Source organism: Lepidothrix coronata, unplaced genomic scaffold, assembly GCF_001604755.1.
Source record: "Lepidothrix coronata isolate B3197 unplaced genomic scaffold, Lepidothrix_coronata-1.0 Scaffold149, whole genome shotgun sequence".
NCBI classification, from domain to species: domain Eukaryota; kingdom Metazoa; phylum Chordata; class Aves; order Passeriformes; family Pipridae; genus Lepidothrix; species Lepidothrix coronata.
The window spans coordinates 426889-443344 of record NW_016690329.1 but is presented as its reverse complement, the minus strand read 5'-3'; the positions used below and the strand labels follow the sequence as shown (position 1 = coordinate 443344).

The following is a 16456-nucleotide window of genomic DNA, read 5'->3' as shown; positions in this document are numbered from 1 at the left end:
GCGGAGTTGCTCTTCACTGGGCTCATCTCTGCTCTCAGCACAGCCATCCTGCTCTTTGATTGGGATTTGCTGGAGCTGTGATAGCCCTCTACTGACTACTCAGTACCTTGATGACTGACTAATAGGAGGCTGCTTGCATCAAAGGGTACATCTGACTCTTGAATGTTTAAAACAACTTTCAAAAAGCCCACTTGCATTCTGGTAGAAAGAATTATGCTTTGGAGACCTTGTGTTCCAGCTTAAGCACCACAGGCAATTATTTCTCCCTTGTAGAAACAATTGTGTCTTCCTTCTGAGCGTGGAACTCCTCGTGTGCACTGGGCCCATTCCCAACGAGCCCAGGTCTGCAGTAGGAGCCCTCATAGTTACTGATATTTCTAAAAACACTGTGTTAGGGTGGACCTAATGGGCATGTCTAATTTTGCTTTGCAAACTGGATCAGAATTAATTTTGTACTCTGAACAGGGTGGACAATTTCCCTTGTTCAGCTGGGCTGGATAAAGACAGATGTGAGCACATTTTTGTCAAAAGCTTGTTTCCCACTCCTGTGCCTTGCTGGTGGTGGTGTGCTTGCATAGGTCTGGTCCTTGATCCTGATCATAGGGTTAAAAATAGTAGAAATTCCTCATCTATTAAAAGCAGTTCCTCAAGCTCCTGCCCTGGTAAGTGTGGCAGAGGCTGGGCACAGGCTCCTTCTCGTGATGATCGCTGACTTTTTGGATGGTGAGTGGGTGCCTAACTGAAAAGTACAAATATGGATTTCATCCTTTTTCTTTGAAAAGGATGAGTAAATTACAACAGTAACCTCCCTGAAATCTGTTGTTAGGATGTCCTCCTCGTCTTGGTTTTTATTTTGTAAACCCTATTTTCTCCTGTTTCAGCTGCATTTTCCCTCTTTCCTTAAGCTCAACAATCTACTTTGTTGCAAATATTCAAAACTCTTAAATCATCCCTTGTGCTGGTGTTCCTTTTTCAGACCTCAGCTCCCAAGTTTGTCAGAATTTAGCTATGCCACCTTACCACCCTGTAAATAGCCATTGATTCGTCAGTGCTGCATAATGATGGGATAGCATTTCACAACACTATTACAAATTCATTAAGAAGCAACTGAAACGAGCTTAAAAGTGTAGGAAAAAAATTTAAGTGAGTACAGAGGGAGGAGCTGGACCTCTTATTGTACAGTTTAATTGGCAAAAAATGTTCTATGTTTAAGTGTGATGCTCTGTATATTTATCTATGGTAAACATTCCTGAAGTTTTTTTCCAACAGTCAAGGATCTTACTGTGCCTTTGGAGGGAAAAACACTCCCAAACCTCTCCTACTGACACACAGTGATTTCCTCCCTCTTAGTTCCCAGTGGAAGGTCAGCTGTCTAGTCTAAAGGTGATTTTTAGTGGATGTGATGATATATCTATTCCCCCCCTGCATGCATTGTTCAAAGGAACTCTATCCTGCAGCAGTTTGAGTGGAATATGGCCCTTATTTAAGGAAAGGGCAAGAGCCACCCTGATGATGCATGACAAAGCAGGAACAGCATGACAATATTTAATGGGCTGCAACTCCCAGGACCGGGCAGAGATTTAACCAATTATCTTTTAGTCTGCAGAGCTGGTATTATGCCTGCACTCTGCTCATTAGTGGCACAGAAGAGCTTGGGAATATTGTAGAATACCATCCCAGACCCTTCTGTGGGGGATTCTTGTGGACTGCTGTTTTCCCAAGGGGCTGTGTTAGTGAGCACTGCTCTGTCAGGAGCACGGGAAGGTCGGACACATCTGTCAGCTTTGTGCTGGCCAAAGCCCCCCAGTTAAGTCAGAGTGAAGACTAATGACTTGAGCTTCTCTTTGGGCTGGATTGGGTTGTGGCCTTAAGTGGAATTCCCTATAATGCTTCCTAGATTTCTGCTCTGCACAGGAATGTGTGGCTGAGAGCAGCTCTTCAAAGCTGCAGTGGTTTTTTGACCCCTTTAAATGTTTCATTGTCTGATGACTAAGCTTGCCGGGTTTCAGACACTGAGTCAGGGCTTTGTTCTCAGTGACAAGCTTCCCCTTCATAACGAGCTCTTATTATGCCTTTTGAGAGCAGAGCTATGTGAGGTGGGGAGAAGAGGATCAGCTGGAATAGCCATTATTCCTACAAAGGGCAGAGCAAGCAGAGTATTTCCCCAGAGTGCTGGCAGAGGATCCTGTTTGCTAATGGCAATTATACCTGTTCTGCGGTTTCAAGCTTTCCCTCCCCCCTCTGCTGTCCTGCAGCTGAAAAGTTGTGTGAAGAGGAGAGAGAAGCCATGGCTGTGCTTGGGGTGTTTATAGCAAATCACATCTGTCTGAGGAATGCTCAAAGAGGAAATGGCTCTTGAAGCACATCTAATAACTGTGAGGTGCCACATACGATCAATAGTTCTCAGCAAAATTGGCAAACCCACTAAAATCGGAATGAATTGGCTGCAATGTGTTCTGTGGAACAGCACACTGGGGGAAAATGACATGCATACTCAAATCCTGGAAGTGCAAGGGAGCCACGGTTCCCAATGAGGAAGCAGAGAGCTTTTCCCATAAAAGCACAGCCACATCAACTCCCATGTTTAATACAGCGCGTGGAATCTTCTGACATGTCGTTTATGGCAAATGGATAAGCCAAAAGTACATTCCTTGGTTATATGACTGCAATGAAAGATTAAAGCTGAATTTTCTGGGTCTTGCAAATGATACCAAAGTGCATCTTGAAACAGTTTAACAAGGACTGTGGTTTATTTAACCAAACGTTCTGCTCTGAACATCCCTTACTCCTCAGCTGAATGCAACAGCTTGTAATTCAGTATCCATCTGTCTTGGATGCAATTCTTACTTGAAGCTTTGTGCTTTTAGCTGAAATTACATATTAATAAGAAAGTGGGAGGGAAAGCTACCCAGCTAATGCGCCCAGTTAGTTAAGAATCAAGTCACATTTTATTTACTTAAACCCATCTGTGCTTGTTTTGCCAGTAATATATTTGGTCTGCGGCCTGTGGACTATGCAGAAAGTGAAAAGATGAAGTCTGTGCTAATGTTGCCAGTGAAGAATGAATCACTTTCCCTTAACCAACCCTCCGAGGTAAATGTCTGTGGGGATTTTTGTTGTTGTTGTTGTTGTTTTGCTTTTTCAAAAAACCCCTGTAAGTTTAACCTGTAAATATTGAAGACTTGGACATAATTACAGTACATCACCTGCTTTACAGAGAGATTTTAAAACTGGGTGACTAACCTGGACAGTATTTCTAGAATGTATGTGGAACGCATACAAACCATGAAATTCTGTGTTACAGCTTTATCTGGGAAAACAAAGGATATTTCTTGTAATGTGGATTTATTACAGGAGAATGAACGCTGTGTTACTCCTCAAGTATTGTTGCTTGAACTTGGCTGTTGATGTTTTTTTTCTTCATATTTAAATTTGTTCTACTTACCAAACTGTCTGAAAGCAGCAGCAGTTTTTGCTCCAGGTGCTTTCTGTGTGCATTTAAAAGGCTGCTTCAGTATAATCCTTTGTCCAACAGTGAAGATATCAGCAGTTGAAAACAGCTTTTGGAGCTTTTGTGGGGTTTGGTTTTTTCCCCCCTCTTTTTGTCAAAGACTTCTCAGGACTTTTAACCAAAATCAGGCTATTCAGACCTAACAAGTTCCAGCATTATGAAATGCTTTGGGCTTCCTGATGACTGAGGATTAAACTGACCTGGCTGATGGAAGCAGTCCTAGTTTACTGCAGGATATACAGCTTGGTCTGATCCCTCCTCACTGAGGCTATAAGGTCCCCATTGGCCAAAAGTAAACTGTTGCAGTTGAATGAGCAAGGATTTGGCTGTTCCTTCCCCAGGTAGCAAAGGTAAGATGCAGCTCTTCTGTTGCAAACAAACCCCTTGGTGTTTGCATTCGCTGTGGGATGAGTGTGCGCCCATGGATGGCTCCGAGCTCACATGGATGATTTGATCTGAGGCCTGGGGCTGTAGGGTAACAGCATCTCAGAGGTGTGTCTGTGCCATGGAATCTGGGAGTATTTATAAAAATCCAGGAGCTGAAGTGTCACATCCTTGTCAGCATAAAACTTGAGCAAGCAGTGCCTCTTATTTGCATTAGTAGTATCCACATAAAAAACCCACTTAAGCATTCATTGCTTACAGGGCAAAGTATTAGGGACTTTCACTAGAAGTAAATGCAGATGTTAATTATATAGATTACTCAACAGTGTATCTGTTGGTAATACCCTGTTCACTAGGCTTGCCATGAATTGTGTTTCAAAATGCCTATTCTTTCTAAATAAAGCTGTCTAGTAAGTTAGTTGCTTTATGTTCCCAAACATTTTCTGTTTCCTGCAGGCACTAAGCCCCAGCCAGCCTAGAAATGGCCCACTTGGTTTACTGGGGAGCAGTCTTAGTGCAGAGCAGCAGAAGTTGCTGAACAAATTAGCAGCAGTTCTGAAGGCTCGAAGATGTACTGAATTTAACAGTGAAGGTATGTAAATGTCTCTGTCCAAATATAAGTAACTACAGTTCTGCACCTTATCCTTCAATAACCTACAATGGGGTTTTTTATTGTTCCTGGTAAGAGCAGCTTCTGAAATCCCTGGATTGTAGCTGTGGTACAACGATGCATGTAAACACAAATAAAGCCTGTCTGGTTACCGAGGCAGGAGGCTTCGAGGGGAGCCACAGTTTGGCAGCATGTTGTCATTTAAAATCCCTAAGTCTCCTCAGAGACCTCTTCTCTTTACACTTCTTTTACCAGCTTTAAGGTCTCTGCCCATATGAGACATCCTGTAAAGTTTGTGCCTTCCAGGAGCGAGTCTTGGGCAGATGGTGCCTTTAGAAAGAGCGTGTCATTGCCCAAGAGTTGGCACGTGTCTTCTGACATTGCTTCAAGTTTTGTGCCTCATTAAGATTGATGGATCCAAATTATGGGTCTTGGTTTTTTTTTTTTTCTTCCCCTATGAGGAGGGGAACATTGCCTTAAACCCTCCTATTAGATTTTCTTTGGAGTGCTGCTTGTGAACAAAATGCTAAGGCAATTTTCCCTTACCATCTTCCACATTCAGATTACTACTCCAAAATTTTGAGTTGAGTTCTGTTAGCTTTGCATTAAAGCAGTAAGATCCCATGGTAAGATTCCTGTCAGAGTTAAATATAACTTTAAAAGGATTGAGAAAAAAATACTGTCCTATAAACCTCATCTGAAGGTTTAAGTGTTAGCTTGGAACTATAAAACCATGACTTCCCTTTTTCACAGCCAGTATAAGTTGAAACCCACAAAATTTCTAATAGCTCTTCTACTAACTCTTATCATAGTCTCAAAAATCACATACGTGTGCTGGAAAGAGTGGTTGATAAATTATTATAGTCTGTTTATTCTTTAAATGGTGATTGATTGCTTTTCAGCCAGGCATGGTTCTGATTTTTATGTGCTCTTAGTTCTACTGATGTAATTTTTCTCCTAGTAACTCATCTTGTTATCCCTGATGTTCCAATGCCAAGTACTGTCAAATGCATGATGGCTGTTCTGACTGGATGTTGGGTCCTCAAGTTTGAATGTAAGTATTAAATAGGTGGGATTATTTGGGGGTTTTAACCAGAAATTTTAGATGGGATTCCAGAAAAAAAATTTTCTCAACAACTGCTCTAATGTCAGTACTATCTTAACATAAAGTGTGAGGGTTGTGGTTTGGGTTTTTTTATTTTAAATCTCCTGAATGACAAGAAATTTAATTAGTATAACTACTGCTTTCTTGTTAAATGAGTGCATTTTGTCATTAGATGTGTTGGGTAGGTCATGGCCTGACTATCAGTGGGGAGGGAATTTCTTCACTGCTGTATTAAAACGGATTTGAAGATTATGGAAAATATCCTGGGAGAGAGGGGAGGATTTTATTGAATTCTAGGATTTCTTGTCAGCAGTTGCCATTAGATTTGGTAGGAAACTTTAGCTTGCTTGGGGTACAGCTCGAGGGCTGTTGGAATAAAGCTTATATTTACATATAAGCTGAGACTGTTGAAAGTTTTAACTTCTAACCCAAGTTGCAGGTCGTTCTGATGTCATCTTTCATGCAATCTGTAGCTAGTTTTTATACAGTGCGTGCTTTTTTATACAGCTGTTCTGTGGACTTAGGCCCCAATTGTGCTTTTTATTCATTGTCTCTGATGTATTTCTTAGTATCTGCTCTCACAGTAGTTGCAAAAGTCATCTTCTTCCCCTTGACCTTTATGGCTAAGTCCCTTTAGCTAATAAGTACACTACAAATGAGTTAATTATCCATGGAAAACTCACAGGCAAATTTCATTCCAGTTTTCTACTGTGTGACTAAACATCAGAATATGAGGACTCCTTAATGGTCTAAATTTTCCAGCCACTAATGTTTATGAAGGCACTGTTCAAAGCCCCAGAAGCTGCATACTAGTTTTTGAACTAAAGCACATCATCAGCTTGAACACTGGACTCAGAGTGTTCATTTGGCTTCCAGATACTTTGTTCCATGCTTTTTTTTTTTTTTTAAAAGGATCTGTTGAATTAGTGTCCCTTTAAATGCTTTCTGCATCTCCTATGGTGGCTTTTGTGGCCTTACAGGCATTTGCAGAAGGGAAACACCGTGTTGCCTCTGTGTTCTTACAACTAGGAGTAGCTTCTCGTTGAATGTGTAACAGAGAAACACTGTTTATGTTCCAGCAAGCAGATGGATTTCATAACCTCCAGACATTTTGTTGTTAAGCTGAAGGGAGGTGGTTTCCTCTTTGGATGTAGGGATGCAGCAGGAAGCTTGGAAAGCCTAGAAGTGGTGTTTGGGTTGTGTGATTGGAAAGGGTGTGTTCAGGTGCTCTGGAACAATAAATAACCTGTTTAACTAAGACTGAATAACCTGTTTCTGTGGTGAGTCACTTTGCAGGTTCTTGGCTTCACTCAGTTCAGAAGCCCTGCACACATTCTATCATATATGCTAGAGTGGCTTTCCTTTATTTCATTTTATTGGCTTGCTAGTCAGATGCTTAGAAAAATCGAGTGGTAGAGGAAGATTTAATTAGTGAGACCTCACTTCAAGTCTTTGCGGAAGAACTTTTACACTTAAAAGTGATTTGAAAAGAAAAAAAAATAAGTGAAATAGTCTGAGGGTTATTCAGGGAATATTTTTATGTTTTCTGTTCGCAGCTGAGTTTTATTTGATGTTGTTAGTACTGATTAGTACAATCCTGACTGCTAATGCTCCCAGCTTAGTAAGCAACATACTACTTAAAAGCGAGTGATTCTCCTCCCTAGTGGGGAATGTTAGTAATAACTCATGGGGTCTGATGCAGCTAAGTGCCTATAATTAACAGCACCACTCCATCTGTTCCCACCAGTCTGTTATCAGTCTTCTTCAGAGTCATTACAAGTTAAAGATTGTTATAACAAATAATGGGACTCCTGCTGATGGAACATTTGTCTAGGAAAAAGAGGTCTTTGCCTTTCTCTTCCATGATTTCTCTCCTAATTTATTGTGGCTTTTTTGACTTCTCTTTGGATAACTTTCCTTAAATGTGATGCAAATAAACTTCCAAAAGTATGTGCATATTCTGGTTATGTAAGAAATTCAAGAAGCTGTTATGGTTCACTGTTCTAAAGTGAACTCATGTTGAAAAACTTCACTAAAATATTTGAAAAAACAAAGCTCAGTGAGGCACTTAATGAAGTGCTGACTATGCATAAATGAGTATTTGAAATTTTTTTTAGCACAAGGTAAGCTGCACTTGACTTTTATTTCTAAAGTTATATTTATAGCCTAAACATTATACCACTTTCTACAAAAAAAATCACAAAAGAGTATTGCAAAAACAGTATTTCATTTGAGAGTCTCTTCTGTTAACTCTTCTGTTAGAGGAGGCTAAACTCTGTTTCTCTAATAAAAAGCAACATCCTTCTCTTGAATGATTCTCTGGTGCTTCTGTTTACACGTGTCCCTACCCACAGACACAGCATCCATTTCTATTGGCAGAGAGGTAATGTGGAATTTTCCAGCAGAGTTTGCGCCAAGTGTAAGGCCTCTAACTATTAAAGAGCCAGGATTTAAGTACATATCTTCAGTTTTGGGATTCCCTTTTGCCTTCAGGTGGAAGATTAGGATCAAAGGATGTCACCACTGAGCAGTATTAGATCTTCACAGAAGAAGAATTTCCCCTTACCAGTTGCAGTTCCATCTTTTCCATATCTAATACGCTGTCAGCAGTATATCCACTTCCAAGCAGCACAGAATTCAATTGAGACAGTGTTGTCACTGTGCTCCTTGCCCTTGGCCATATCTTTCACTGGTTTCATTATTTTATTGCCTTCATTATTTCTGGGATGGTAATAGGGCACGAAGTGGCATATCATTATCTTTCTGCAAGTAGGCTGAGACAAAGATTCAAGTATCACTGTATTTCCTCTGTGCTTTATGGAGAACGCAGAAGAGTGTAATTAAAACCAGCAGAAGTCTTTAATAGCTTTTCAGCTTGTTTTTTCCTTAAACTTATTGTCATCTGTTAAAGCAGGGAATGAAAAATGATCTCAGTAACGATATGCATTGAAACAAGCTTGTGTCAGTCTTTGCAGCCAAGTGTCTGGCAGAATTCTAAGCATCTGATTGCTCATTCCTTCCTCTGCTTTGCTTACCTGGAGCAGCAGCAATGATTCAGCTCTGATCATTATAAGAATGCAAAAAACCCTGCTTTTCCTGTAAGGACTTGAACAACAGGGAGTTGACTGGAAGGGCTGAGGGACTGCATGACTGACATTTCAAGGTGAAAACATCTTTCTGAATTTCTTGGAGCAATATGCCCATCCTTTTTTAGGCTCTTAGACCAGAGAAGTGCAAAGCTGTCTGAGCTGACTCCTTCTCAGGCCTGACTGTCTCCCTTCCATGCATAAACATCTTTTAGATACCAGGCTGATCCTCAGCAAAGCCCTCCCTCCTTAAAACAGCTCAAAACTTCTGATCACTGGGGTTTCATGCTCGTTCATTTAAAAGCATGTGATGAGTTCCAGAGGATGAGCACTCCCCGTGGAATTTACCCTGACCTTAGGAATGGCTACCTCCAGTCACTTTGATCAGTCTGGAAGACAGCTGTGGCAAACAGTGTTTTTTCCAAAGAAGGTGGGACACTTGGGGCTTCAAGTGAGAGAATGATTTTCATATCACATGCTCCTAGCTTCTGGGAATTGATGTTTCAGGACTCCCTAAGCATCTGCTCCATCAGGTTTAATAAATATCATCTGGATTAACTTGTTAACTACTACTCTTAAGCAGATTCACTTGAGTCTCTGCAGCATCTTGTCATTTCCATGTGATGAGAAAACAGACTGCTCTTGTTTCTTGTTCTGTACCTCCATGAAAATCTGTGAGTCTAAAGTTACTTCATAGCCATAGAAGAGACAATATAAACATTCTTTTCTGTGCTGTAGCAGAGGCCAGTAATGCTGTTTATGAAAGCAAATTGAAGCTAGCCATGCCAAATTCCCCTAAGGCTCTCTCTCAGTCCAGAATTCTTCCTTTTCTAGGAAAAAAAACCCACCAAGTTTTACTCAATCTGCATGTAGGTTTTAAAACCCAGTGCAGACTGAGCTAAGGATGTTCCAGTTGCAGTCTCTACTAGATCTTGGATGTGTAGTATTTTATCTGCTTTGTTGCTGTCATGTATTTCTAAATTACTTCTAGCCTTTCTAAGAGATTTTTGGGACTAACCTCTGCTCTTTGCTTTATTAATGCAAATCCAGCAAAACTCCACTAAGGCTAATTGAGTTACTGAGAGCTACCCCTGGGTATCTGTGGGTTATTAGAACTTGTTCTTGGCAACCAGGTTTTTTTGTACTTCATTCTCTTTAAATTGTTTTTGCTGATGCAGTTAGTTTCATTATAAACCAATAAGACTTACATGAATACGGATTACAGGGCTCTGATCTTAAATTTTGCAAATAATGATTTCTTTTATTTCTAGTACCAGTGGCTATAGTTGTATCAAAGGTCAATTAATGATACCATTTGAGTGGACACCCTGTTAACCTGCTTGCTCCTTAGATACTCAGAGGTGAGAAGGTAGGGGCAGCTGCTCAGTGAGGTAATAAGGATCAGTGTAAGCAGTGATGCTTTACTGATCTTCCTAATGAGGGGGGAGAAAATGAGCAGTGCTCTCCTTGCCAGGTGTGGTGGCATCAAGCTGAACACGGATGGATTGAGCTACGGCATTTTCCTGCAGTGCTTTTTAGGGGCTTTAATGAAGGCGTGGGCTTTGCTAGGATTTGGTGTTTACCTCTAAAAATTGCAAGTGTGAAATCAGCTGTTTAAGAGGCTTTTAAACTTGTGATGCTCTGTATTTCTGGGGAAGAACTCTGCATGACCCCTCTGCACATGTGATCTTGCCCCAGACCGGCCTTCTGTCAGGCAAGCTTTATCCATGAGTGCTTGCACACTGGAGCTGGGCACTGCACACAGCCCTGCTCCCTGTCTGAAATGCCACTTGCCTGGATACAAGTCTTGCCCTTTTGCGGGTGATTGCCCCAACTACCGATTAAACTACAGGGCCATTAACACGTAATTGCAATAATCACCCTCTTTTCTTTAGGGAAGAGAACATGGTAAATTAATAAACTTGATCAACCTCAAACTTAGGAAGTCCACAGCTCTTGCTGCCAGTAGTATCAAGGAATAAATCAGAATTGGCTGAGACCCTGGGCAAGCCGAATGGTCTTATTTTATTTTGTAACAGAACAGACTAGCTTTTTAGTCAGGCTTGCCAGTAAAGAATGCACAGACTGTAAATCTGTGGAGGAAAACAACGGAACTGTGGTCTCTGCTCCCTCCTAAAATTACAGGTGTCTTCTCAAACGTAAGTTTGTGTTCCCCTTCATTTTCAGAGGCCTTTTTTAAGGCTGCCCTTGTACTTCCAAAGTTTAGTCCTGTTCTGAAAACTTTTTTGTGTAACTGCTTAAATGTCCATCTCAATTTCAGAAGGGAGGTGGCATGGTATTGGTGGTGTCCTGGCCACTTTTTAATTAGGATGGTAGCAATTCTTTTTTTTTTCAGTCCATTCGTTTGACCAGTGTCTTGGTATCAGGTTCTCGCTGTTGGCTTCTCAATACAGTGCTGAAGAAATGAGAGGATAATCTCTGGAGTTTTGGGAATCACTTTAACATGGCTCCTGTTTGAAGTCAAAGGGCACTGTACTTTGTGTGTAAGGTCAAAAGAGCTTCTGGAAATGTCCCTATAAAGGTATCAGAATGATATAGCTGTGAGTAAAGCGTGGAATTTTATTTCCTTTTATATGTCCCTTTAATCAGGATGATACTCAGTCAGGTGAAGAGACTATTAAAAGGGAACTGTCATGTTATCCAGCCACTTATACACGTTAGCAGCTTTAAAATTAATAATGCCTGTTCCAAGACCTGGGCTGTATTGAATGGACTCAGCTTAGCACTCGGTTTTCACAGAAAATAAAATCCCTAACTGTAAAGAAAAATAAATGTTGGAATGGCCTGCAGCATGCTCTAATCTCCTGTTTGTATCCCTACTCCTAAGTGTGAAATTGAGGTGTTATTGTTGTTAGCACAAGATCACCTTGTGGCGGCTCTGCCATCTCTTGGAAGAATGATAAAACTGATACATTCCTGGTGATTCCAGATGACACCATAACACAACCAAAGCTGGTTGTGCCCTCTTTGAGAACCTCACTTGGGCTGTTGCATCCAGTTGGAGTCACTGCATCCGAAAATGGTAATGCAGAATCAGTGATTTAGAAGCAATGACTTGACAAATTTTGTGTGGAAAGGGGGGAAAAGAACAGGAAAATAAGAACCTTTTGTTTAGACAAATGCATAATGAATTAGGTAGAAACACAACTTGAGCCCTATGTTATTTTATCTTAAATAAGAGAACAGGGGCATATTTCCCTTTTATTTCTTTTTGTCTTATGATATATAACTCCTTTAATTATTTAATACAAAATCTGTGGTATGTAGGAGTCCCTGAAGGGAAATGAGCCACTTGGGAAGAAATCAGTCTGAACAGCATTTTCAGTTAAAGGACATATGCTGGTCTCTATCACTGAAATCATTTTCCTTTCCTTCTTCTAGTTAGGAATCCTTCCTCCATGGGTAGATATTCCTTCACTGGTGTAAACACCTTCCTCAAACACTGGTTGCTACTGCATCAGTTGTTCTGAGCATACAGGTAGATGTGGTTCTGATGCCACAACGTGGCATTTGCCTCATTTCCTTGTGCCCCAAAGGCCCTCCTTTCCTGTTGCCATGTTCGTGTTGGCTCTTTCCAAGGGATTTTCTTGGTTCAGATGGGCTGTGCTGTTGATGGTAGGATTGCCATGAAAGGTGTTGAAGCCTGAAACACCAGCTCTTCTGAGCTTGAGGATTCCATTGACTTTCTTTTTTTCTCACCTGTGTGTAGGCAGTGTTAGAGGAGATGGCTTGAAATGCCTCTGATCACAACAGTTCCGAAAGGCAACTGTTCTCACCCATCAAATGTGACAAGATCCATGTGTCAGAGCAAGTTCTACGTCTTGCATGAAAAATATGTTCAGTAATTGAAAATTTCCATCAGCAAAAAAAACATCTGGAGCCTGTTGCTCCACAAAGGGGTGGGTGTGTATGCCTAGCAGCGTTGCCCTTAACATTTATGGTAAAGGAAAACACCTGGGCACTGAAAACTTACGTTCGTGGCTTTTTATCCTATCTGGAATACACAGCTTTTGTGCCACAGATCTGTTAAGACACAGATCTGACCTGTTTCTAGCTGGTAAAAGCAAGTTAAAATTGATGAGAATGCTGATCATGCAGACACTGGCTAGGAATGGGCTGTTGACATGTTCCCAGTTTTTTAGGGGAATACACGCCAAGCCTGGTGGTTCTCGTAGACACAATGAAAATAGGACACAGGTAGATGAGTCTTTCTTGCTCTCTTGGAGGATTGTCTTTATGTGTGACAAGGAACTTTGAGGATTCAGGTTCCTTGGAGGGCCTGGCAGTGTGAAGTGGACTGACGTGTGTGTGCAAAACAGATACCACTGGTTTTGCATTCTCCAACACAGGCATTCCCCTAACACTAGTCTCTTCCCTGACAATTTAGTTTTTTTCAGGCAAGTAGCAGTACAAAAAGACATTGCAGTCTTTTGTATTCATTCAGTCTTTTATTACTTTTGTATCACATTTGCTTCATTTACTGATGCTGGTACTGGATGCTCAATTTGTGATGTACTTATTGTATAAAAACCTCATCTCTGTAGTGAAAGTCCTTGAAACCGAGCTTTTGATGGCAGATTGAAATAAAACGTTCTTAATGAATGGACAGTTCTGTTCTTAAGACTAGATGAGACTGTTTTTCCTTTATTGTGACTGGCACCCATTAATATCTGTATTTTCTTGGAAGAAAAGAATAACAGTGTAAGTTAGAGGCACATTGACAGAGGAAGTCTCGTTGAATTGTGGTGATTTAAAATAAATAAATAAAATGTGAAATAGCTTTTAGATTTATTTTTGAGCTACGAGTACTTGAAATTAAGTTATCAGTATTCATTGCTGTTATCAATAATGAATATGGAAGTTGCTTTTCCAGAAAATACATGACTAGGTTTGCCCTTCTAGTTCATGGTAATTTTCCTTGAAGGAATGAACAAGTGCAAATAATCAGTCTGATACTTGTACATGGAGGGAGGTATTTGCTGTAGGATTCAGCCAGTTGTGATTTTCTGCAGGGGTTTATATTTTTGGATGCAAGTACATTGGAGGACTTCTGCTGAAATGTGATTCCCATTGCATTTTGTGAGTTGCAGCAAATTACTCAGAGTTTTCTTTCAATATCTCTCTGGATTAGATTACTCCTGTCTACTGGCCTCTTACTGCCATGGCATCCAAGTACCTTTGTCAGTGAGACTTCTCTCGTAGCCTTGGGCTTTCTTCCTTTTTAGGATCAACCCCCCACACTTCACTTCTGATTTTGTTCAGTTTATATTTTTCAGGTACCATGGGTTTCATATTTGCCCAGTGCAGATAAGTTGCCTGAATTAGAAATGCTGTGCAAGGAGTGAGGTGCTATAAAAGTTACAGCCTCGTCCACACTGTAAATCCTCACGGAACCGTTTCCAAAATCAGCTTTGCAAACTTTTTCTTGGGTAATTTTTATTAACGAGTGCAATGTACATTCAGGCAAAATGTTCCACCCTTGAGTGGGTGGCCACTGCAATTCCTGCCTCTGGAGTGAGGTCAGGTAGTGCGTTTAAGGGACGTTAGAGATACATTAACATCAGCCCATTATTGGAAAAAATAACTGGCCTTAAAACAAGGTAAAAACATGTTGACTCTGAAAGACAATCTCATTATGCAGCAGTGGTAACAGGAATGAATGCTACTGTTAAACCCCAGCATAAATCTCTGGTTCGTGCTGATCTCGGAGACCTTGAAATCCCATCTGATTTGTTATTTGAGGCAGCTTTGTGCTGGCTTTGTAATTGGTCTTTATCAGACAATTGCTTCCATTCCATAACTGCTTTGTGGGTTCTACACGCTGGCTTCAAGCTTCCAAATGATCAGCAATTTGACATTTGACATTAAGTGGTTGACCTTTAGTGGGTAAGAGGAAGAGCTAATAATTCCTAGTGTTTATAGCACTGATTTTAGTGTGATATTACTTCTTTCCGTCTCACTTGCATCTTCAGCCGCTGCTGTAAATTTTTTCGAGTTTAAAAGCAAATTGCTAAAGCACACAGGCTTTGATGCTTGTGTGGATGGAATGTGATGCATTGTGGGTGATTATTTTATGTTAGCACAACCACTTAGTCCCTAAAATGACGTGCAAGCCTGTCTTAAAACCTGAGCTCTCTAATTTTTGCCTTCTTTATTGTTTCTTTTTCCTCCTAGGGGTCCGAGCCTGTCTGCAAACCTCAGCTCGAGAACAAGAAGAAAAGTATGAAATCCAAGGTGGCCCCCAAAGAGGGCGGCTCAACAGAGAGCAGCTGGTGGGTTTTATTGCTCCAGCCAGCCCATATTAATGACCTTTGGTTCGTGCAGTTCTGCCCTTTGCCACATGCGAAAGTGCAGAAGATGTAAAATTTTAATGTGGTCTTGTACAGGAATTTGATTAAGTGCAAGGTGATCCAAGGAACTGTGAACACCCATAAAGCTGTCAGTTTTCTGTGTTGGGGGGATGTTGCTGTAACCTTGTCAGGGGAACACTGTATTACACTCGTGGAAGAAGCTGATGGGACAGGGAGTGATGCTGCTTTGGCCTTCTCTGCTCAGCTTTAGAACCTAGTTCTGGAATTTGAAAGAAAAATGGTTTTATTACTATTTGTTTCCATTTAGGGCCACTTTTATATTTAACTGGGTTCATTTCTGGTTACTTGCTGGATTACACAGGAGAATTCATTAACTGCATTGTAGCAGTAGCTGTAAATATTCCTAACTCAGAGTTCAAACCCTGTTGTGCTGGAAAGTAAACAGAAGCAAGAATTTACCACGTAAGCAAGCTTTTCTTGATTGCATTCTTACAGTGAGAACCTTGCATGTTAAGTTGCTGCTCTAGTTTCCAGTGTTGGTTATTTTAAATCGTTGGGGTTTTTTTTAATGCACTGATTTTTTCCTTTCCACTTTTTTCCTCTCTGCTCAGTCGCAAAGTCCTGTATTTATACTTCTTTTTTTTTTTTTTTTTTTTTTTTTTTTTTTTTTTTTTGGTCCCCCACCCCACCTCCACTTAGCTTCCTAAGTTGTTTGATGGATGCTACTTCTATTTTCTGGGCTCTTTCAAACGTCACCAGAAGAGTGATCTGGCGGAGCTGGTCAGAGCAGCAGGAGGACAGATCCTGGTGAGGCAGCCGAAGCCGGACAGCGACGTGACGCAGACGATCAACACGGTGTCGTACCACGCGGAGCCCTCCTCCGACCAGAGGTTCTGCACTCAGTACGTCGTCTACGACGGGGCCTCCAAATTCAGGCCGGAGAAAACCCGGCAGGGCAAGGTGTGGATGGCCCCCTCCAGCTGGCTCATAGACTGTGTGATGTCATTTCAGCTCCTGCCCGTCGAATGAGTATCAGCGCCTGGGGAGTGAGGCTTTATAAAATGCGGGCAGTCTTGAGCTGGTAAACTGGTCTGAAGCTGTGACTTGTGTTTTGGATTCAGGAGAGCTTTGGGCGTGTTTTGGATTCAGGAGAGCTTTGGGCGTTTCAGTGAGTTACTAGGGTTGCTGATAGGCTGGAATAAGTGAACGTACAGTGGAGGAGAGAATTGAAAAATGTGCCTTGCCTTATTTAGTGTGCTTTATATTTGCATTGAACTTAATAAACGCTTAATGAGTAATCACTGACATTTTGTAACTAAGATTTTGCAAAATGAAACCTTTTGCTTTCTTGATTTGTAGGCGATAGACCCCATTTGTGTTGTGTTTCATATCCATTGACAGGGATCTACTGTATGTGCCAAGATTTCC

The 16456-nt window shown here is 41.1% G+C and overlaps 1 protein-coding gene across 1 annotated transcript in view; it reads left to right on the top strand.

The window, feature by feature from the left end:
* Positions 1–16163, top strand: part of BARD1 (BRCA1 associated RING domain 1) — a 40949-nt gene extending 24786 nt beyond the window's left edge. The window contains exons 7-11 of the mRNA XM_017828481.1: positions 2985–3093; positions 4352–4487; positions 5467–5559; positions 14892–14989; positions 15728–16163. Of these exons, the coding sequence (XP_017683970.1) occupies positions 2985–3093; positions 4352–4487; positions 5467–5559; positions 14892–14989; positions 15728–16057 (766 nt within the window). The 3' untranslated portion in view covers positions 16058–16163. The remainder of the gene's footprint in view (positions 1–2984; positions 3094–4351; positions 4488–5466; positions 5560–14891; positions 14990–15727) is intronic.
* The last annotated feature ends 293 nt before the right edge of the window (positions 16164–16456 follow it).